At 49.7% G+C, this 24000-nt stretch overlaps 2 protein-coding genes across 3 annotated transcripts in view; both read left to right on the forward strand.

The window, feature by feature from the left end:
* The window catches only part of LOC119248645 (cytochrome P450 2G1-like), a 343966-nt gene that overhangs the window by 114195 nt on the left and 205771 nt on the right, over positions 1-24000 (forward strand). The gene's annotated exons all lie outside the window — the stretch shown is intronic.
* On the forward strand, positions 9276-14781 carry LOC119250434 (cytochrome P450 2A13-like). 2 transcript variants are annotated; one of them, XM_037518161.2, is made up of 9 exons: positions 9276-9455; positions 9696-9858; positions 10616-10765; positions 10936-11096; positions 12163-12339; positions 12678-12819; positions 13275-13462; positions 13916-14057; positions 14573-14781. In XM_037518161.2, the coding sequence occupies exons 1-9, from the start codon at positions 9276-9278 to the stop codon at positions 14752-14754; spliced, it is 1485 nt and encodes a 494-aa protein (XP_037374058.1). In that variant the 3' UTR covers positions 14755-14781. The 2 variants fall into 2 exon arrangements, with proteins under 2 accessions (XP_037374058.1, XP_037374059.1); XM_037518162.2 differs by lacking the exon at positions 9696-9858 and having other exon boundaries at positions 9276-9465.

Raw genomic sequence — 24000 nt, forward strand, 5'->3', positions numbered from 1 at the left:
TGACGATGTACACTGCTGAGGGGAGCAGCTATACACGCCACGTGGCACTCTCGCCAGCGGTAGGCAGTCAGGGATCGAACCGGCGCTGCAGAGGCTGCAGGCAGCTTCGCAACCCAGCGCTCAACTGCTGCACTACTGGGGAGGTCCTCAATTTACTTCATTCTTATAAAAATATCAAGTATCAGGTACTTCCTTTACAGATGGCAATCTGGCTCCAAAACACATGCTCCTAATCACTTCAGGATGGAATCTGGCACAGGCAATTCTTTGACTCACAAGTCTCATTAATCCAGGCTCCTCCTGCAAGAACCTGTGACACGAGAAGACACACCTGTCCCGCCTTAAAAGCAGTGAACCAAAGGGTCAGACAAAGACAAGCTTCAAAAACCAACAGTAGAAAACTGCCCATAGACCTGAGGCATCCTAAAGTTGGAGCCGGGGGCAGTGGTCGGGGGTTCGGGGGGGCCGGGGGCCGTGGCGGGGCAGTGGAAGCAGAAGGACCAGAACAGAGCAGGGGAACAACGGACTAGGGGGAGGACTGCGGATGCTCCGGTGCTGGGAGGGCTATGGTGGCCACACATGGAGAAATCCTGCACTGCCAAATATCAACAAGGATGTAAAAACTGGTACTTCATTAACAAAAAATAATCTTTTTAAAATACCGCAAGTGACATACCCAAAAAATTGAATTAAAATAAAAATACTGAAGCACTGGCACTAACCACCATCAACTATGCCGAGTGCCTCTTTTGTGTCCTTCTGAACAGCAACACAGAGCAGCCTTTGAGGGAGTGGTTGTTGTTTGGCACAAAGGAATCGTGGACACCAGGGCTAACAAGAGGCAGGTTTAATGCACCGGAGCTGATCAGTGGATTCGTATCCACTGCCCCCGTCTGTATGAATTCAGAAGCTTACATACACTTTCAGTTTCCACAAGGTTCTGGGTAGGTTCGCACTGGCAGCTACACATGGTCAGATAGAACAAGGCTACATGCCAAGAGGTGAGTCAGAAAGTTGCTTACCAAGGGTGAGTAAGGGGTCAGTAATCATTGGACACCCCAGGTCCATGCCGCCTCATGGCGGTATATGCTCTAAGATTCATGTCAGGGACTGAACTGCATACCAGGAACTGAGCTAAAGGTTGTTACTAAGGTCCCCAGGCTGCTTATACCAGGTCGCCAGGCTTCATGATAAGCAGCCCAAACCAGAAGGTAACATATCTGCCTGGTCAATATCAGCAGGGAGAACAAGCACAGATAAATCCAAGCATAATGTTAAAGGAAATAATGTTTCTCTTAAGAACAAGCTTCAGCTATAAAGTATTACAACAATCCTCTTGGTTGAATGATTAAAGTTTTCTTCTTGAGAAACTGTTCTCTAATGTTGACATTTGAATGATGATAAGTATGAAATACCCCAGGGGCCTCCCTAGTGGCCTAGGGGTTAAATATCAACACTATCACAGCTATGGTCTGAGTTGGATCCCTGGCCAGGGAGCTGACCCACACAGCGAAGCAGACCTCTCGTGTCTCGCCCTCTGCTCCCCTCAGCAGTGTATTTCAGTAGATCCGCCTATTCTGCTCCCTGCTCAGTCTTTGGTGAATCCTCTCACCCTCTGCACCTCTGGCCTCCACCCCAGCTCTTGTACGCATAAATAAATAAATCTTTAAATAAAAAAGATCTTAACAAAAACAAAAAAATAAATGTTTTAAGTCAGATAGTTGAGAAGGGGAGATGATGCCTCAGTGAGAATGAAAGAACTAAAACTAAGAATCTGAACGGACCTCATAAAGAGAACACTGAGTGAAGAGAGACACAGAGAAGGCAGACAGTGCTGCATTTATACCAAGCAGAAAAGCCTCAAGACTAACCTACGCGGTGGGAAGCCGAGGTGATGCTTGTGTTGCAGCAGCAGTAATAGGCAGAAGTAAAGCAGGTTTTGAGAACCTGCAGTATTTTCTTGACTTGGGTAGTAATTATGTGGATATGTTTGGATTACCAAATTCCACTGAGCTGTACACTGTGACCCATGTAATTCTCCGTATTTATATCACTCTTCAATTAAAATTCAAATGCAAGGAATTCTTTTTGTTTTAATTGACCTATCACAGGTTTCCTGCAGTAAACCTATCACAGGTTTACGATTCAGCGGAATAAGCACACACCTCCTCATGTGGATGTCACCACAAGTAAGGGGGAGATTCCCCACCCACTTACACCCAGACCACTGGGCCCCCTCCTCTCTTTGTTCCTGCCCTACCCTACCCCTCGAGTAGCCTCAATTCTGCAGCTGTATTTCTAGCCGATATTTGCATTTAATTTTGTCAGTTCCTTTGTTCTGTTTCCCTATATTCCACATGAGTGAAATCATCCACTATTTGTCTCTGGCTTACTTCACTTAGCCCCATCCCTTCCAGTTCCTTCCACATTGTAACAAAAGGCAAGAGTGCACCTTTTTTATTGGTAGCTGAGTAGTATTCTGTCAAGGAAATGTGCCACATCTTAATCCACTCACCTGTCATTGAGCACTTAGGTTGTTTCCATCACTTGGCAATCATAAACAGTGAAACAGTTCTTAAAGAAAATAAGTATCTTGTTTATAATTCCAAACCAATTGAGAAGAACATAGAGGAATAAAGAAAACGTCTTCAATACAATAGTAGACACCAAACTAAGGGTAACGACAAAAAAAGATGTCGAAAATTAAAAGGATAAAAATATGATAGAAATAAATCCAATCACACCCGTTTCAAAATAAATGTAATCAATGAAACTCACAGATTGAAATAAAAAAAACCTCATGGAAGAATCCTTGTATAAGAGATTTACCCAAAACATAAGCTACGGGAAAGCTCAAGGCACAAGAACAGAAGAGATATACCAGCTAATGCTAACTAAGAGAAAGGTGCTGTGTCTCTTGTGTAAACCACACTACACTGTGGTCATCAAGTTTCAGTCGTTTGAACAGAATTTAAATGAACTGTTTACCAGGTACCAGAGAACTGGTCATAGGGGCTAGGGGGGATTGCTCTGGAAATGTAGGGGACAACTGGACACTAGAACCTACTACTAGTCGCTGCTCCCAGCTCCAGGACATGTTTTCAGCTGAAGCCTGGGCAATGCTGAAAGGAGCAAAAGTCAAGTACCTGAGCCACCCGGTGGCACAAGGGATTAAGCACAGCACTGGGAAGCTACCCACAGCATGTGCAGCAGGAGTTCGATCCCCAGCTGGCCAGGAAGCTACCCACATGGAGCAGCAGACCTCTCCTGTCTCCCTGCTGCACCCCTTGACAGTGTATTTCAGTAGATTCACCTGCTCCCCACTCTGTCTCTGATGAATCCTCCCACTGCCCAACCCCACACCTCTGGCCTACACCCCAGTTCTTGTATGCATAAATAAATGAAATAAGGGGCCTCTTCAGCGGCACAGGAATTTTGAGCGTGCGCTGTGAAGCTGTCCACAGCCCTTTCAGCGCAGTTTGATACCTGGCCGGCCAGGGAGATTCCCACATGCCAAACAGGCCTCTCCTGCCGCCCGCTGCTCCCCTCAGCAGTGTACTTCGGTCCTTCTGCCTGCTCTGCTCCCCGCTCTGGCTCTGGTGAATTCTCTCACCCTCCCGTGCTTCTGACTGTACCCAGTACTTGTATAAATAAATAAATCAATCTTAAAAAATAAATAAATCTCAAAAAACAAAGGATAATTAACTTTAAAAAATAAACAAATAAATAATTTTTTTAAAAAAAGTAACCAAATGAGAATTAGAGCTGCCTTTCATCTCTATCTGCAGCCCATGGTCCTCCCTGTCCTCTCTCACCAGGATGTCGACAGAAGCCACTTCTACCTCTCTTGACCTGTAGTTGCATCTCCAATAGACAGAAGAACATTTCTGAAACACAAATATGATCACTTTGTTCCGCTGCTGAAAATTCTCCGTGCCTCTCCACTGCCTTGGCACAGATTCCAAGCTACCGGCTAGTCTCACCAAACTGGCTCCCCTGCTGGGCAGCCTCATCACTGACCTCTGTGCCCAGCACTCAGCAGCCCTCCCTGGCCTCAGACCTTTCTGTGTGATGATTCCTTTGCCTGGAGCTTGCCCTACCCAAAAATGCTCCCAGTCCCCCACAAGACAAGGCTACTTAGTCCCCGAATGGCTTACCCTGCACCCACAAGCTTGCTTCAGGTGCCATCTCTGGGCTCCGATGCACATTTGTGTTGCTTTCCCGTCCCCATGCCAGCCATGAGGCCCCTGCCTGTGTCCCCCCTCCTTCCATGATGATCTGCCTCTGCCCCATCCCAGTTCTGTGGCCCCTGCCTGCCCCCCACCCCCACCCCACATGGTCCACTCTGAGCTGTCACTGGCCCGTGACTGTTCCATCTCCTCCTCTGGGGTGAGAGCCCCTTGAGGCCAGGGCCCCGCTATCTCACCTACTCTGCGTCCTCAGCACCCCAGCACGGGCTGGCAGGAAGGAGTGACTGTGAAATTTGCTGAATGGCTTAGGAGGCTGGGGTGACACCGTGGGAAAGAGAACTTTCTGAGAGGATATTTAAATAGCTTCAGTGGGAAGTGACCAACCGCAGAAAGCTCTTGGGCGCACCTGTCCTACTGAGGCTTTTTCTACTTACCTGACCTTAAAAACTGAGGGAGGTAGATGCCCAGAAAAAGAAGGGAACTACTTGTTTTGAAAAAAATAAATAGGCCAGGGTCAGGGCACGAGCAGATCTCAGACACTCACGTGCATCCATCACAGCCCAGGTGACTCCCTACACCCGAGAACGCACATGAGAACACACCCAAGCTCAGATACAGCACCAGCCATACCTGCACATATGCAGTCACACATCAGGTGGGGCACAGACACACAGCTGGACATCCCTCAACAGGTGTACCCCAAAGCACGCCCTCCCATCACCCACACACAGACCAGCAATTGACTGGGGTGCACTGTGTGCAGGGTGCACACCAGGTGTGCACAAACAGTTGTGCATGCAAAGTCACGTGCAATGACGCACCAACACACGCTCCATGATGTGCCGAGTGAGTGCCCAACAGGTGGGTTCTTGTGTCCCAGCGACTGCGGAATAATCTCCACACTCCGGGCTGAAGCTCAGCAAGCTCAGGTTCCTTGCAACAGATTCCTGACAGCAGGAAGGGGTCCAAAGGAGGAGCCCAGGTTAGGAAGCTGGGTTTGCTTTTTATAGGGATTCTGGGAACTCTTTACCCATCTCAAAAGCTCCTGGAGGCTTTTTCCTTCTTTGGGGTACTTTTCCTCTGCCCCCTGCCCCTCCACGGCCCTACTTTGTCTCCTCGCCACCTTCCTCATACCTAGAGGTGTGAGGTGACCACAAGCGCTGTTCTTTCTCTTCACCTCTCTTGTGGTTGCCAGCTCATGCCTTCCAACCCTCTGCCCAGACATGCCAAGGGCCAATCCCAGCACCTGCCTTGGCCCACAAAACCCCTTCCTTCAAAGACAGATGCCATGCAGCAATCTCTGCATCACCCGGACATGCCAAAACATATATTACAGTCATACGCAGACACCCCAACATCCAATTAGCATGACTCACCTGTACAGATGTGGAAACAAGGAGAAACACAAAAAGACAGCCAGGCGAACCTACTGGACTAAAATGACACAAATATCAAGAGGCCCAGCGTGGACAGGGGAAGCCGACTTGCAAGAAAGAGTAAGAAAAAGCAGCAGAAACTAGGGGAGGGAGAGAGCGGTGGGCAAAATCCTGCGTAGGGTTGCATGCCCATCCAGAACAAGCCCAGGGGCAAAGCCTAACCTACCCTTCTGCAGACACTGCCTAATCCACCATCTTTCCAGGAGGGCATCTAGAAGATCAGCTTCCTGGTCACGGCCCAGGAGGTGACACTCAACCTTGCTGAGGAAGGAATGGGAGGGAGGTTCTTCTCTCTCTTCCTCCTTTCTCCGAGGAAAAGCTTTCAGAACTTTAGACCAGAGAATGGAAAACCCAGAAGAGAGTATTTGAGAAAGCTTCTTGTCCAGCTCCCTCATGCCACAGATGAAGAACCAGCATAGCTGACATGAAACACTCACCGCTTCACAGGCATCTAGTGGCTCCACAAAAAGAAACTAAGGTCATAAGGCCCCTTCAGGCTCAGAAAGGTGAATCCAAGGTCATACAACTCTGAGGGGGAAGGTCAGGACTCTGACACATGTCTAAATCCTGCTCCTAACTAGGACTGTTGTCCAGATGGGAAACTGAGGCCCAGGGAGGAGAAAGGATTTTCCTGGGCTCATCACTCACTGCAGAAGCTGCCCCAGGCCCCGCAACCCGCACACATTCTGCCTTGGAAGGCAACACCAAGGTCAGAGGCTGACCTAGTGGCAAATCCTAGGGTCATCAACAAAGTTACACTCCACTTGGCCTCTGTCCCCAAGCACTTCTCCCAGGCTTGCCCCCTCCCCCACTCCCTTGCCCCCCAAACAGCTCATAAACACTCCATGGCCTTCCTGGTGCCAACCTCACGGAGAAACAAGCTCCCCCAAAGCACTAGTTCATTCTTTTAGAGGAATGTTTATTTATTCTGTTTTATACATGCTGGGTACAGTCAGAAGCATGAGAGAATTCACCAGAGCCAGAGCGAGCAGAGCAGCAGAAGGACCGAAGTACACTGCTGAAGCAGCGGCGGCAGGAGAGGTCTGCGCGCCATGTGGGACCCTCCTCCATTGGCCGGGGAGCAGCCGGGGATCGAACCGGCGCCCCAGAGGCTGAGGGTAGCTTCGCAACCCAGCGCTCAACCGCTGCGCCACCGGGGAGGCCCAATAGTTCATTCTTTTTAACAGCTGAGGCATATTCCACCAAGGACAGACTCCACAATTTCTTAACCCAGTTGTCTGTCATTGGTCACTTAGAATGATTCGGGATTTGGCTACTATGAATAAAGCTAGGAACACGGGCATACACATGCTTTTCGAATTAGAGCCTACATATTCTTTGGTAAATACCTTGTAGTGATGTTGCTATATCACAGAATATTTCCTTTTTACCTTTTTTTAAATGTCTTTCTCTATAGTGTTCTCCATAGAGGTAGCACCAAAACGCAAAATACCTGCCTTTTCAAATGAACTGGATTGATCGTAGAGTAATGACAAGAGGTGAAAGAAGGGGGCCTCCCTGGTGGCACAAGGTTAAAAACATAGCTATCAAGCTATTGGTAGCCAGTGCAGCTGGAGTTCAATCCCGGGCCAGGGAGCTACCCACATGGTGCAGCAGACCTCTCCTGTCTCGCCCGCTGCTCCCCTCAGCAGTGAATTTCAGTAGATCTGCCTGTTCTGCTCCCCTCTCTAACTCTGGTGAATCCTCTCTCTCACACACACACCCCTGCCCAGCATATCTGGACTAAACCCCATTTCTTCTATGTAAAAATAAAATTTTTTAAAAGATTTATTCATTCATTCATTCATTCATTCATTCACTTATACAAGCACTGGGTACAGTCAGAAGCACGGGAGGGTAAGAGAATTCACCAGAGCCAGAGAGGAGAAGACAACAGGCAGACTGACAAAGTACTCTGCTGAGGGGAGCAGTGGGTGGCAGGAGAGGTCTGCGCGCCATGTGGGACCCTTGCCCAGTGGCCGGGGTTCGAACCGGTGCTACAGAGGCTGTGGGCAGCTTCGCAACCCAGTGCTCAACCACTACGCCATCGGGGAGGCCCTGTAAAACGAAATTTTTTAAAATCTTTACAAAAACAAAAAGTAGTGACATAAGTCGTTAAGTGAGTCCATTCATTTGTGGGATGTAAATCACCAAACCACACAAATTGGCAAACCCCAGTGAAAATAATTCTCAGACGCTGTGAAAAATACACTGGTTGCCAGAGGGGACAGGAGCCGTGAGGAGGGGACAGGAAGGGACTAGGACCTGCCACAAGAGTTTGGTGGCAGGTGAGTGAAGCGTGTGCACGTATACAGAGGTGGGAAAGTGTACCCCAAAGTCACAGAGATGCAAACAACTAACAAATTAATAAAAATTGAGCAAGAAGAAAATAAACTTCCCCAACTCTACCCCCCTGCTTGACAAGGAGCAAGGGAGAAGAGAAGGGGACCCGGCTCGTGGGCTCCCCAGGTGCAGGCTGCTGAAGGGGAGTAGGGGGGTTGTTACCGCCATACCTGCCAGACCTCTGCTAATCCTCCTTTCCTCCTCTTCCCAGCCTAAAACCAACAAACAACTTTCCTCTCTCTACTCTGCCCTCTGCCCTCTGCCCTCTGTTTACCCCACTGCGGACTCACAGCTTCGCCGCCTGACGCCAGTCCCAGAACACCAACCTCACGACCCTTGGCACTTGGCCAAGTTTAGAGGTGGCATGGGGCAGGGTGGCCCAGCGCTTAGAGCCTGCCCAGACCTGGCCAGGGCCAATCCCAGCACCCACACGGGGTCCATGTAAGACCCTGCTGGGACCATCCTCAGAGGTTAATTATAACCCTTGAGCCAGTTGACATATTTTTCAGTACCAGATTGGTGGTGTTTATATTTCCCAAGTGCTTCTCAGGCCTTCTGCCAACTGACACCACAAGTTCTCCTTTCCTGTTATGTGGAATGTTCCACTCAATGTTGCCCTGGATTCTGCTCCTTTCCCAACCATGAATGGGTAGTTCTGGGTTGCCTCTGAAGGGCTGAAAGGAATCTGGCATCAAAAGGCGACAGTATTGACTCAAAAGTAGATCAAATCCCAGCATCAGGCCTTCAGCGCTTGATCCCACACAGGGCTCCACGGACATTTCTCCTCCCAGGAACCAGACAGCCTACACACAGCGGGACTTTCTCACTCAAAGGCCCTCAAAGTCATTCCCTGGAATTTCTCCTTCTAAGGCCTTTAAGCCTACAGCCCTCCTCAGCCAAAGAGCCCCAAACCTGTAGCTCCCCATCCTGTCTCATTCACTACCCTTAAATCCACTCTCTGAAACCTCTGAGACTCCAAATCAAAGGTCAGAGGTTCCTGTGTGAAAATAGTTCAAAATCTTCCCTTCTGCAATGTAACCACTGCCCCCGAGTCCACAGCCCCCGGTGGTCCTTCCTCAGGGTCACAAATTTGGTCTTCAGCCCACTCCCGATCAATCTGCCCTAGGGGCCCCTCTTCCTCCCTTGTTGGCTGTGTCCCAAAGTAGGCAGGGAGCCTGCTGTGCGTGTAGCTGGGAGGTGAAATGAGACAATTACATAATCAGGGCTGAAGTCCTCCCTTTCTCCCAGATAATATAAAGGCAGGCGCCCCGGCCATCGCCACCTGACCATCTCACTCAGCGCCACCATGCTGGCCTCAGGGCTGCTGCTGGTGGCTTTGCTGGCCTGCCTGACCATAATGGTCGTGATGTCCGTCTGGAAGCAGAGGAAGCTCTCGGGGAAGCTGCCCCCGGGGCCCACCCCACTGCCCTTCATCGGGAACTACCTGCAGTTGAACACCGAGCAGATGTACAACTCTCTCATGAAGGTGTCATGTGGCGGGGAGATGGGGGGCTGGGAGGACTGTCAGGAAGCTGGGACTTTATGGCAGAGCATTGGCAAGACCCAAACAGAGCCTCGGAAAGGGGAGCTTGGGGGGCTCAGGGTAGAGTCCTAGCTTGGAGAGACCAGCTTTTGTGATGTTCAATTCCTTGTCTGTCCAAAGGTAGGGGAGAGGGGTACAGAGGGGGATGCCTCACAGAAACCCCATTCTGTTCACCTCCCTCAGTTCAGAGAGCGTTATGGCCCAGTGTTCACCGTGCACCTGGGAACCCGGAGGATCGTGGTGCTGTGCGGCCATGACGCCGTGAAGGAGGCCCTGGTGGACCAGGCTGAGGAATTCAGCGGACGGGGAGAGCAGGCCACCTTTGACTGGCTCGTCAAAGGCTATGGTGAGGGACCCGCCTGGGCGAGTGTGGTCAGACCCAATAACGGCCTCAGTTTCTCAGCCATCTTCGGACTCGCTCCCTCTCAGGGCTGGCCCGGCCCTACTCTGGTCTCCTCTGTCCCCCTGCTCAGGGCCGCCTCGCCTGTGTCCTCCTACCTTGCCCAGGGTTTCTGCATACAGACTCTGGTCCCCCTGTACCTGCAGGAAGCTCACCAGCTTCTGCTTTGGAATCCTGGTCCTCTATCTCTATGTGACTTGTTGGCTTTTTCTCCTCCCCAGCTTCTGTGCTTCTCCATGTTTCTCCCTGCCTTGTCTTAGAAACAGGCATCATTTCTGCCTGGAAATCCCCAGAGCTCCACTCGCCACCTCTGATCTTTCCCTCTCTTCACACCTCTCTGTGCATCTGACCTGGCACTCCTGGGTCTGTTCTCCCAACTTCTCTCCCTCCCTAGCTCCCTCTCTAGACACACCAAACTGCTCCTCCTCTCCCCTCCCTCCTTCCTGCTGGACTCATCTTTCTCTCTCCTCTCGCCTTCCCTACCTTTCTATCTCCTTCCCCCTAACTCTTCCAACCCCCTCATCTTCACCTCCTCTTCCCTCACCCTTCATCCCCATGCACGGGCCTTTCTCTCAGAACCCCTCTGACCCACGCCCTCCCTCTCTGCTCACCTCCCTCCACATCCCTGAGCCGGCCTCCTGGGCGCCCTCCGCGGTCCACGCTGCCCTTCCTGCCCTCAATGCTGCTGCCCCGCTGCCCACAGGCGTGGCATTCAGCAATGGCGAACGTGCCAAGCAGCTGAGGCGCTTCTCCATCGCCACACTGCGGGACTTTGGCCTGGGCAAGCGCGGCATCGAGGAACGCATCCAGGAGGAGGCTGGCTACCTCATCGAGGGTCTCCGGGACACAAAAGGTGAGCAGGGGGCCCAGGACTTGGAGGAGGAAAATGCTCTGAGCAAGCATGCACTGGGGACCGGGGGAGACACCCGGTGCTGGGGAGGCTGGTTAGTCCCTTGGGTGCTCTCCTGCAGTTCCCCGACCCGCATCAGACCCACATCCCTGTCTCTCCCGGACCCACTGCAGGTGCCTTCATCGATCCCACCTTCTTCCTGAGCCGAAGCGTCTCCAATGTCATCAGCTCCATTGTCTTCGGGGACCGCTTCGACTATGAGGACAAAGAGTTCCTGTCATTGCTGCGTATGATATCGGGAAGCTTCCAGTTCACAGCAACCTCCACCGGGCAGGTAACCCATGCCAGCCTGAGGCTCTACCATGCCCAGGCCATAATCTGTCAGCACTCCTGCAAGGGGAGCCAAGTGTCCCAGATCCCCACCCTGCTCCAGTCAGGGTTCCTATACAGCAGCCCCCAGCGCAGCCAACACCTGGTCTCCTAGGACACCTGGATGGCTCAACAGGTGCCTTCACTGCCTCCCCCACAGGCAAAATCAGAATCTGATGTCACCACCCCTGTCTACAAGCAACCTAGAGTTCCTGTCCCACTCAGCTTAATATCTAACAGGTGCTCTCTGTTATATTTCTCACCTGAATTCCTTAACATCTCAGCAGGTGACCACTTCCTGAATATGTGAACCCCTGGTGCTACAACATCCATCCCACCAAAATTATTTAATAGCCACAGAAACATCTCACACCAGTCCCTGGACTTACTGAACAAATACCCCTCCCCCGCCCCCTTAAACACCTGGACATCTGGGCAGTACCCCAGCCAAGACTCCCAAGCACACACACACCTAGATAGATTGTTCTCCAAACACCCAAATAAGAGTCCCAAGCCCATTTAAACCCTACAGAGATGCCCTTAGGAACCCCATTCGTATATGACAGATTTCTCCCCCATTTGTACAAATGACCACCAGCTTCACTTTAATAACTGAACCACTTTATTTAGCCCCCCAATCAAGATCCCCTAAAATCTAGATAGTTGCCTTCGGCTGAGCACCCCAAATGCCTAACCCTATGTCACCCCTCTTCAAACCAGGTCCTCTCAAGACAGGGGTCAACCCCAACTTCCCCAGGCTATCCAAACTCCTACCTGTGGGCTCCATTAAGCCTCACCAAAATATCTGGAAAATGTATGTTATGTCCCAAATCATCCCACCTAACTTCCTGGTTGTGGCGCACCACTTGACTTGGGAAAAAAGAGGTAACTGTTCCCAACCAGGCTCACATAAACACTAAATACCGGGACAGGTGCCTTCACACCAGCGCCTTCCTTGCCCAAGGGCAGGTCCCACTCCCCACAGGTCCTGCCCAGTGACAGCGCCCGCCCCCTCCTCTCTCCACCCCCAGCTCTGTGAGATGTTCTCCTCCGTGATGAAGCACCTGCCAGGGCCCCAGCAACAGGCCTTTAAGGAGCTGCAGGGGCTGGAGGACTTCGTAGCCAAGAAGGTGGAGCGCAACCTGCGCACGCTGGACCCCAACTCCACCCGGGACTTCATCGACTCCTTCCTCATCCGCATGAAGGAGGTACACCCCAGGGCAAGAGCCTGCTGGGAGGGCCAAGCCAGGCAGGGGACAGTCAGGCTGGGGGTGAGGACAGACAGATGCCCCAAGAAAGTCAGCCCCTATCATAAACAACGACATCGAAAAAGGAGAAACTGACAAGAAAGGGACAAATACTCAGCATTGCAAAGAGTGTGGGAAGAGCACTTTGGTCAGAGCCAGCAGCCTGGGCACTAGCCTGAGAGAGACTGGTAGAAATAAGGTCCCTCTCCCACCTGTGCCTGGATCAGGAAGGGGGTGCCCAAAAAAACTCCATGAGAGCATGGGGAGTGGGATCAGCCTGAAGCCATGTCTCCCTGCAGGAAGAGAAGAACCCCAACACCGAGTTCTTTATGAAGAACCTGGTGCTGACCACCCTGAACCTCTTCTTCGGGGGCACCGAGTCTGTCAGCACCACCCTCCGCTACGGCTTCCTACTGCTCATGAAGCACCCAGATGTGGAGGGTAAGGCTGGGGGGGCAGGCAAGGAAGTGGGGGCCACAGACCCAAGTTTGCTGAGTCCACTGCAATGACCCCCCCTGCCTCTCGTGACCTGGAGCCTCCCACCTGCCCTGCTAGCCAGAGATGGGTAAAGTCCAGCTGACTTTGTTGCCCAGGCAACAGCCCAGGCTCACTGGCTCTTCAATACTGACAATATCTGAAGGGATTGACAAACAGCTATTGTTCAGGGCCCATCCAGTGCCTACTCTGCCCTCATGGAGACCGCCCCCCACACACACCTCCCAGATTCAGGCATGGCCAAGAGAAAAGGAACCCGAGCCCACCATGCACATGGCCAAACGTTGCTTTCAACGTCACGCACAGATCGTGCATGCCATGACCAGGGTGTACATATCTGGATTATCCTGTCTACCCTGAGGACTCCTAGTTACCTAAACACACTCTGTCCCCTCCCCCAGCCAAGATCCATGAGGAGATTGACAGGGTGATTGGCAAGAACCGTCAGCCCAAGTATGAGGACCGAGCCAAGATGCCCTACACGGAGGCAGTGATCCATGAGATCCAAAGAGTCGCAGACATCGTCCCCATGGGCCTGGATCACAGAGTCACCAAGGACACCAAGTTCCGGGACTTCATCCTCCCCAAGGTGCTGCCCCGCCCAGCCCAGAGGGACCTCCCACCTGCCCCTGTGACCAGACCCCCTTCCCCTCAAAAAATTCCCAGGTCCTGTCCTACCCCCTCAAACTAAGACTTCCCAAACCACCATGTCCCTTCAGCCTTGCTGCTCACAGCCCCTTGAATATGTATCGCCCCAGTTCCCCCCAAACATCCTGTCTCGGGGAAATGAACCCTCATGTCCCCCCAGGGTCCCAGCTTCTGACACATGAACTACATATCTGGGAGACACAGGACCCAAACTTCCCGTCTCAGGGACATGAATGTTATGGCCCTCAAAACTCCTCCCTCGCAGCCCCCCAACTCCCATGCCTCCCATTTCTCTTCATCATTCACATTCCCCACAGCTCTCCCGTGTTTTCAGCACACACCTTACCCACTCCACCTTATCAGAGCTCTTCCTCCTCCTTCCCCTCCCCACCAGGGCACAGAAGTGTTCCCTATGCTGGGTTCCGTGCTGAAAGACCCCAAGTTCTTCTGCAAACCCTGGGAGTTCTACCCCCAACACTTCCTGGATGAGCGGGGGCAGTTTAAGAAGAGTGATGCTTTCGTGCCCTTCTCCATCGGTAAGACCCCTCAGCAGCTGCCCTGGCTCCTCTCACCACAGGGCCTCATCCTCTCGGACCCCTTCTCTGAGGGGTACCCTGCTATGTTCCTCCACCTATCTACCTTGAAGCCATCCTGCTGCAGCCCCTTAACCACCAAGTACTGAGCCACAGGAAAGGCGGGGGCAGTAGTACCCACTTCACAGATGGGACAATTAAGGCTCAGGGAGTCACAGATTTGTCCAAGGTCACTGAAAGTCTTCAGATCCTTAAGATGGAGAGGACAGCACAGCAACCATATTTTAATGTGTGTTGAGGGGGAGGAGGAAATGCAGGATTTAAAGTTCCACTACTACATCCTCATGACTCACCCCCACTTCCTGTGCATGGGAACAGAGGCTCAGAATGCATTCTCTGAAAGCCTCTCAAGCCCATACTCCAGTCCCTCCTGCCTGAGAGGATGCAGCTAGATATGGGAGTGGGCCAGCTGCAGCGCCACAGGTCTCATCTCGGGCCCTCCTGCCTCTCCTCCTCAGGAAAGCGACACTGTTTCGGAGAAAGCCTGGCTAGAATGGAGCTCTTCCTCTACCTCACCAACATCTTGCAGAACTTCCGCTTCCAGTTCCCGCGGCCACCCCAGGACATCGACGTATCCCCCCAACACGTGGGCTTTGCCACCATCCCAAGAACCTACACCATGAGCTTCCAGCCTCGCTAATGGAGGGCTCTGCCCTGGCAGCACTGGTGGGAGGGGCCGCGGGTGGGCGGCATTTTGTGGGCGGGCCTGGGCGCGGCTAGTGGGAGGGCGGGGCTAAGTCAAGGTGGGCTGGGGGAGGAAGGGGCAGGTGCCTGGCAGGCCTAGGAGAAACAGCACGTTCACCTTGCTGGAAAGTCTTCTTCCGAGATGGGATGGGAGAAAGGGAAACTTTACAGTATACGGTGAAGAAGAAAATGAATAACACACATTACTTATTGAACACATACTCTGTGTCAGCCCTACGCCAAAGTGTTACGCTCACTCCATTAATGCTCACAGACCTGGGCAGCTTTGTTCATGCCACTTTGCGGGGACAGAGCTGAGGCTCTGGAAGTGTAAGTCTCTATCTGAAGTTCCCCCAGATCACAAGTGACTGCTGAGCAAAGATGTGAACACAGATTAGCCTAAGGAGGTCTTACATAACAAATCCTCAAAGGTAGCCATTTCTCCAGTTAAAAAAAAAATTTCGGGGCCTCCCGGTGGCACAGCGGTTGAGCGCTGGGTTGCGAAGCTGCCCGCAGCTTCTGCAGCGCCGGTTTGATCCCCGGCTGCTCCCCGGCCACCAGAGGAGGGTCCCACATGGCGCGCAGACCTCTCCTGCCGCCCCCTGCTCCCCTCAGCAGTGATCTTCGGTCCTTCTGCCTGCTCTGCTCCCCGCTCTGGCTCTGGTGAATTCTCTCAGCCTCCCGCGCTTCTGACTGTACCCAGTGCTTGTACAAATAAATAAATAAATCTTTAAAAAAAAAAAAATTTCGGGGCCTCTCTGGTGGTGCAATGGGTTAAGTCTCAGCAGTAAGAAACTATCTGCACCAGGGAGGTGACCCACATGGCACAGCAGACCTGTCTTGCCTGCTGCTCCCCTCAGCAGTGTATTTCAGCAGATCAGCCTGTTCTGTCCCACTCTATCTCTGGTGAATTCTCGCACACACACACACACACACACACACACACACACCATACCACTACCAATATACCAACTGTTGTATGCAAAAATACATAAACTGAGGGCCTCCCTGGTGGCGCAGTGGTTGAGCGCTGGGTTGCGAAGCTGCCCGCGGCCTCTGCGGCGCCGGTTCGATCCCCGGCTGCTCCCCGGCCACTGGAGGAGGGTCCCACATGGCGTGCAGACCTCTCCTGCCGCCTGCTGCTCCCCTCAGCAGTGTACTTCGGTCCTTCTGCCTGCTCTGCTCCCCGCTCTGGCTCTGGTGAATTCTCTCACCCTCCCGCGCTTCTGACTGTACCCAGTGCATGTATAAACAAAACAAACAAACCAGCAAACAAATAAATAAAGCATGCCTCTATAAAAAAAAAAAAATACATAAACTGAATCTTTAAAAAAAAGAATGAAAAATAGAAGCAACAATCCGGGAGAAATGTTTTGAAAGCACATACATTACATGTGTGTCCAAACTTATATAAAAAAAATCTCTAGACTCCACAATGCAAGCCAAAGGTCAGGCAGGCTTTGCAACAATGCCACATTAAGGTCTATTGAAAAAGGCTTTGTCTTCCAAAGGATTAAAAGCTCTGCTGGGAAAAAAAGTGCATAAGAAAACATGAAGCAAATCCCAACTGAGTCTGGACAATTTCCAGAACAACTATCCATCCTATTCAGAATGTCAAGGTCAAGGAAGACAAAATTAGATGAAAGACAACTGAAGGCAAGACAGTTAAACAGAGGCACCATCCTGGCTAGAATCTCACTCGGCCCCTTGGGAGCAATTACTACTATAAGGGGCATTATTAAGCCAAATGATTAGTACCTAATACCGACTGCGGATTTGACAATAGCATTTAATCTACGGGACTCAGCTTTTTAGCACTGCTCATGGATTCTGCAAGGTTTGACATGCATGTGCTTACGTACAGATGGAGAGACAGAGAGAACTCAGGGGAAAGACCACCTGTGTGAGGGACGGGTCAGCTGGTGTTGCTCACCAAAGAACCATCTTTCTTCTGCTCTGTTCTATGTGTCTATTTTTCACTTCCTGTGTCCCACTTTTGGGACTCCTCTTGACCACCCAATGTGGCCTGTCTAAACCTTGAAAAAAATCAACGGCTTCTCACAAATGTCCCTGAAACCTCAAGCCTCGCTGCCAGGCATTTAGAACCACATTATCAATATTACTGAAACGATAGATCAAAGGGTATTCAATGGACTCTCATTCAAGACACACAAATACTAAACAGGGAGCCAATACAAGCAATGTGGGTTCACACAGGGTCACATGAAGCAAGACACTGCCACTACGGTAAATTCCTCACCATGATTGGGTAGGCTGAGCCCATGCCCCCCTGGCACTGTCAAGACAATTCTGGCCGCTCTCAGCCCCCACATTGCTAATACAAATTTTGACACTTGTGTGGTCACTGAGCCAACATAGTGCTCATTTACAAATTTTATGTACTCTCAGTAATGCCCTAGTCTCACCTTGAATGGCATCTTGTGCAAACAAAAGTCTCTAGAATCTGTTCTAATGGCCATATAGAAGGTACTCCATCAGTGCCCCTCCCCAACAGAGACTCTCATTACAGAGGATTTTGCACCCTCCTCCCAGGCCCCCTAGAGACTCTGGTCTACCAGGATGGCCAGAAATTGCCCTGGGTTCTGACACAATCAACTACCCTCTCAGCCCTACACTATACACCATTGAAGCAGTGATAGCTGGCTCTTGTGGGTTCTGGACTTGTGACCCTTGTGTTCAAATGTCCATTATGCCTTGCATCACTGAAGTAATACCCAGCACGCTTAGCATCGCCATGAGGCTTCCTGTAGCCAGGCAAACCTGGGCCTTTTGGTACAATCTACCTGCTGGAAAAGGGAACGCCCTGCCTTCTGTCCCTCTGCCAGATGCTACGGTGCTGAAGGACGCACTCTCCTCCTGGACACCTCTTGTGCTACCTGTTGTGCCCTTTGGCATGCAAAACTATAAATCAAAGTCACACATGTCTACATATACTGAAGTTGGAATGGAAGACCTCATCAGGGCACTCAAATCCACTTAAGAATTCCAGACATCACAGAGAAAGACCAGAGAACTCATTTCACTTCTCACAACATACAGGCCTGGTCTCTTGAAAAGGCCTTCAGTGCCATATTCACCTTCGGCTGTCAGTAAGAAAACCACAGTGGTTTCCTGCAATAAGCTCAAATTCAATTAAATAAAGGCAGCACATTTCAGTCATCAGTCAAACATCAGTAGAAATACACAACAAAATTTGACTCTATTTTGTATATGTTTGCTGATATGAAGTATCCCCTGTCCCTTCCCCCATGCCCCTTATCTGGGCAAGCTGACAAGAGAGCCCAGGTATCTCTCCTCTGGTGTGGGGGGGTGGTGGTGGGGGGCAGATGCAAAACAAGCAACCCTCAGCCCCTACCACCATAAAAACCCAGACCAGTCTCCCTCCATGTTCTCGCAATCCACTTCACACATATTAATATCATCTGCTCTGCTCTCTCCAGAGCCCTCAACTATGTCAGTGATAAACCCTCGTAGTGTGTGTGTGCCTTCTTCCATGTTTACTTCTAACCAGAGTTTTGAATCCACCTGGTTCTGCAGGTGACCATAACATTATTGGTTGTCATTGACTTTCACTGACTTTCATTATGAATTTCATTGTCTCTATTTCTGTTTCATTCATTTTTACTCCAATTTTTATGATTATTTACCCTAAATTGCTTTATCGTTTTCCTCTTCTTTTCAATGTCTTAAGGTGTTAGGTCAAGCTATTGATTTGACATCTTTCTTTGTTATTAACAAAGACATTTATAAATCTCCCTCTTAGCTACAGGCATTGGCCAAAAGTTAGATTTTCCAGCTTCACTTCAGACTGACTACATCAGAATTCTGCAGAGGGACCCAGATCCACTTTTTTAATTAATTTTTTAACTGGGATCGAATTGGCATCCCATGACATCAGGTAACATCCAATCAGCTAACGGCCTTATACACAATGATTTGGCATTTGTGTAAATGGCAAAATCATCACCACTATTAGTCTAGTGAACACCCACCACCTTCATACAAAACACTTAACTTCTGAATTACCAATTCTAGTTCTCTTCCTCTGCTCTTGGGGACTGCCACAGAATCAGAAAAGGCACAATTCTAGATTAGGAATAATGATCTTGTCCATAACCCAAGGGCAGCCCTGAGTGTGTTCCCTCAGGCCAGAGCCTTGGGGGCCCTGAAGGACCAGCAGGGAGGTGATGCGAGCTGAGGTCCTTTGTGTGGACTTTGGGTTGGTTCTTAGGTCCCTTTGGCAGCAAGCTTGCAGCCAGAGGCTACAGTGTGGGGGCGTCTGTTTTCAAGATCCACAGAAATGTAGCCATTTCTCCAGTTAAAAGCTGAAAATTTCGGGGCCTCCCGGTGGGAGTCACAATGGGTTAAGTGTCAGCAGTAAGAAGCTATCTGCACCAGGAAGGTGACCCACATGGCACAGCAGACTGTCTTGCCTGCTGCTCCCCTCAGCAGTGTATTTCAGCAGATCAGCCTGTTCTGTCCACTCTGTCTCTGGTGAATTCTCTCTCTCTCTCACACACACACACACACACATACACAAACACACACACACACACACACCCCATACCGCTACCAATATCCCAGCTGTTGTATGCAAAAATACATAAAGTGAATCTTTCAAAAAAGAATGAAAATAGAAGCAACAGTCTGGGAGAAATGTTTTGAAAGCACATACCTTACGTATGTGTCCAAACAATTAAAAAAAAAATCTCTAGACTCCACAATGCAAGCCAAAGGTCAGGCAGGCTTGCAGCAATGCCACATTAAGGTCTATTGAAAAAGGCTTTGTCTTCCAAAGGATTAAAAGCTCTGCTGGGGAAAAAAGTGCATAAGAAAACATGAAGCAAATCCCAACTGAGTCGGACAATTTCCAGAACTATCCATCCTATTCAGAATGTCAAGGTCAAGGAAGACAAAAGCTGAGAATCTCTTCTAGATGAAGACAACTAAAGGCAAGACAGTTAAACAGAGGCACCATCCTGGCTAGAATCTCACTCGGCCCCTTGGGAGCAATTACTACTATAAGGGGCATTATTAAGCCAAATGATTAGTACCTAATACCGACTGCGGATTTGACAATAGCATTTAATCTATGGGACTCAGCTTCTTAGCACTGCTCATGGGTTCTGCAAGGTTTGACATGCATGTGCATACGTATAGATGGAGAGACAGAGAGAACTCAGGGGAAAGACCACCTGTGTGAGGGACGGGTCAGCTGGTGTTGCTCACCAAACAACCATCTTTCTTCTGCTCTGTTCTATGTGTCTATTTTTCACTTCCTGTGTCCCACTTTTGGGACTCCTCTTGACCACCCAATGTGGCCTGTCTAAACCTTGAAAAAAATCAACGGCTTCTCACAAATGTCCCTGAAACCTCAAGCCTCACTGCCAGGCATTTAGAACCACATTATCAACGTTACTGAAACGATGGATCAAAGGGTATTCAATGGACTCTCATTCAAGACACACAAATACTAAACAGGGAGCCAATAAAAGAGGTGTGGGTTCACACAGGGTCACATGAAGCAAGACACTGCCACAACAGTAAATTCCTCACCATGATTGGGTAGGCTGAACCCATGGCCCCCTGGCATTGTCAAGACAATTCTGGCCGCTCTCAGCCCCCACATTGCTAATACAAATTTTGATGCTTGTGTGGTCACTGAGCCAACATAGTGCTCATTTACAAATTTTATGTACTCTCAGTAATGCCCTAGTCTCACCTTGAATGGCATCTTGTGCAAACAAAGGCTCTAGAATCTGTTCTAATGGCCATATAGAAGGTACTCCATCAGTGCCCCTCCCCAACAGAGACTCTCATTACAGAGGATTTTGCACCCTCCTCCCAGGCCCCCTAGAGACTCTGGTCTACCAGGATGGCCAGAAATTGCCCTGGGTTCTGACTCAATCAACTACCCTCTCAGCCCTACACTATACACCATTGGAGCAGTGATAGCTGGCTCTTGTGGGTTCTGGACTTGTGACCCTTGTGTTCAAATGTCCATTATGCCTTGCATCACTGAAGTAATACCCAGCACACTTAGCGTCGCCATGAGGCTTCCTGTAGCCAGGCAAACCTGGGCCTTTTGGTACAGTCTACCTGCTGGAAAAGGGAACGCCCTGCCTTCTGTCCCTCTGCCAGATGCTACGGTGCTGAAGGACGCACTCTCCTCCTGGACACCTCTTGTGCTACCTGTGTGCCCTTTGGCATGCAAAACTATAAATCAAAGTCACACCTGTCTACATATAGTGAAGTTGGAATGGAAGACCTCATCAGGCACTCAAATCCACTTAATTCCAGACATCACAGAGAAAGACCAGAGAACTCATTTCACCCCTCACAACATACAGGCCTGGTCTCTTGAAAAGGCCTTCAGTGCCATATTCACCTTCGGCTGTCAGTAAGAAAACCACAGTGGTTTCCTGCAATAAGCTCAAATTCAATTAAATAAAAGGCAGCACATTTCAGTCATCAGTCAAACATCAGTAGTGAAATACAACAACAAATTTGACTCTATATTTGTATGTTTGCTGATATGAAGTATCCCCTGTCCCTTCCCCCATGCCCCTTATCTGGGCAAGCTGACAAGAGAGCCCAGGTATTCTCTCCTCTGGTATGGGGGTTGGTGGTGGGGGCAGACGCAAAACATGCAATCCTCAGCCCCTACCACCATAAAAACCCAGACCAGTCTCCCTCCATGTACTCGCAATCCACTTCACACATATTAATATCATCTGCTCTGCTCTCTCCAGAGCCCTCAACTATGTCAGTGATAAACCCTCGTAGTGTGTGAGATGTGTGTGTGCCTTCTTCCATGTTTACTTCTAACCAGAGTTTTGAATCCACCTGGTTCTGCAGGTGACCATAACATTATTGGTTGTCATTGACTTTCACTGACTTTCATTATGAATTTCATTGTCTCTATTTCTGTTTCATTCATTTTTACTCCAATTTTTATGATTACTTTACTCTAAATTGCTTTATCGTTTCCTCCTCTCTTTTTCAATGTCTTAAGGTGTTAGGTCAAGCTATTGATTTGACATCTTTCTTTGTTATTAACAAAGACATTTATAAATCTCCCTCTTAGCTACAGGCATTGGCCAAAAGTTAGATTTTCCAGCTTCACTTCAGACTGACTACATCAGAATTCTGCAGAGGGACCCAGATCCACTTTTTAATTAATTTTTTAACTGGGATCGAATTGGCATCCCATGACATCAGGTAACATCCAATCAGCTAACGGCCTTATACACAATGATTTGGCATTTGTGTAAATGGCAAAATCATCACCACTATTAGTCTAGTGAACACCCACCACCTTCATACAAAACAACTTAACTTCTGAATTACCAATTCTAGTTCTCTTCCTCTGCTCTTGGGGACTGCCACAGAATCAGAAAAGGCACAATTATAGATTAGGAATAGTGATCTGTGTTCATAACCCAAGGGCAGCCCTGAGTGTGTTCCCTCAGGCCAGAGCCTTGGGGGCCTAAAGGACCAGCAGGGAGGTGATGCGAGCTGAGGTCCTTTGTGGTGGACTTTGGGCTGGTTCTTAGGTCCCTTTGGCAGCAAGCTTGCAGCCAGAGGCTACAGTGTGGGGGCGTCTGTTTTCAAGATCCACAGATAAGCTATTGTTTTTTTCATCCTGAGCCAATGGCTGAGTCAGGCCGATGTTTGAGTTCACTATGTGGGGAGTCACACAACCACTACACTGTGTCACCATTATCGCAAAATCCCACCAGCATCAATTTTCACCTCTCCTAATGAGTCATGCCTTGATATTTAGGGGAAAATATGTATGAACAGAATAAGAAGTTGAGGATTATAGACTTAAAAACTCTGTGTGTGTGTGTGTGTTGTGTGTGTGTGGTGAGAGAGAGAGAGAGAGAGAGAGAGAGAGAGAGAGAGAGAATGTAGTGTAGAAGAACTGGGGTACAGGCCAGAGGTGGGGGGGAGGTGAGAGAGGATCACCAGAGAGAGAGTGGGAACAATAGGTGGATCAACTGAAACACACTGCGGAGGGGAGCAGTGGGCGAGACAGAAGAGCTCTGCTGCACCATGTGGGTCAGCTCCCCTCACCAGGGATCCAACTCAGGCTCTCTTGGTGGACCTTCATGGTGGTAGTTCTGAGGCTTAACCCTTAGGCCAGCAGGAAGACCTTCTAAGCTTAAAATCTTAAAATCATGGACATTTAGAATTTTGTGAGAAGAGATCCTTCTGCACTCACATTTAGAACTACATTCCCCACTGGGGCAAATTCTAGCCCAAAAAGATAGGCTAGTTTTCTACCCATCGATCACAAGAAGGAATAGCATGGAACCACTGGGTCCCACCAATCCAAGAATTTTTTGAAAGATTTATTTTATTTATTTATGCATACAATAGCTGGGGTGTAGGACAGAGGTGTGGGGGGACAATCAAAGAATTCTTTAAAGAAAGTGTCTGACATTAACTGAATGCCTAGTTTAAGGGAGGAGAGAAGAGGGACACAGGTAGTGTGGGTGAATCATCACAATGCCAAACTAACAGGGAAGGGGCTGGCACAAGGGGTTAAGCACAGCACTGTAATAGCTGTCCGTAGCCTCTGAAGCAGGAGTTCCATCCCTGGCCATCAGAGAGCTACCCACATGGGCAGCAGACCTCTCCTGTCTCAGCTGCTGCTCCCCTCAGCAGTGTATTTCAGTAGACCCGCCTGTTTTGCTCCCCGCTCCATCTCTGGTGAATCCTCTCACTCCCTGCACCTCTGGCCTGAACCCCAGTTCTTGAACATATAAATAAATAAATCCTAAAAAAAAAAACTAACAGGAGGGCCTCCCTAGGTGGCGCAGTGGTTGAACACTGGGCTGCGAAGGTGCCCTCAGCCTCTGCAGCGCCATTTCGATCGCTGGCCACCTGCAAGGTCCCACAAGGCATGCAGACCTCTCCTGCTCCACCTGCTGCTCCTCTCAGCAGTGTATTTCATCAGTCTGCCTATTCTGTTCCCCACTCTAGCTCTGGTGAATTCTCTCACCTTCCCACGCTTCTGACTGTACTCAGTGCTTATATAATAAATAAATAAATCTTAAAAAAAAAAAAAAACAACAGGAAATTGACACACATCATCCCAGGTGCAAACACTACCTGCTTCTGGCTCCCAAAATAACAAAATAATAAAAAACCAAGAACAACCTTGCTGAGTGTC

This window comes from Talpa occidentalis, unplaced genomic scaffold (assembly GCF_014898055.3).
Source record: "Talpa occidentalis isolate TD23 unplaced genomic scaffold, MPIMG_talOcc4v2.1 talOcc4.17, whole genome shotgun sequence".
NCBI lineage: Eukaryota > Metazoa > Chordata > Mammalia > Eulipotyphla > Talpidae > Talpa > Talpa occidentalis.

Bases quoted from the DNA above. Each gene is read 5' to 3' on its own strand.
- LOC119250434 (XM_037518161.2), top strand. From the start codon at position 9,276: ATGCTGGCCTCAGGGCTGCTGCTGGTGGCTTTGCTGGCCTGCCTGACC. The intron at 9,456-9,695 runs GTGTCATGTGGC...CACCTCCCTCAG, and splicing joins TGTACAACTCTCTCATGAAG to TTCAGAGAGCGTTATGGCCC. The intron at 14,058-14,572 runs GTAAGACCCCTC...TCTCCTCCTCAG, and splicing joins TTTCGTGCCCTTCTCCATCG to GAAAGCGACACTGTTTCGGA.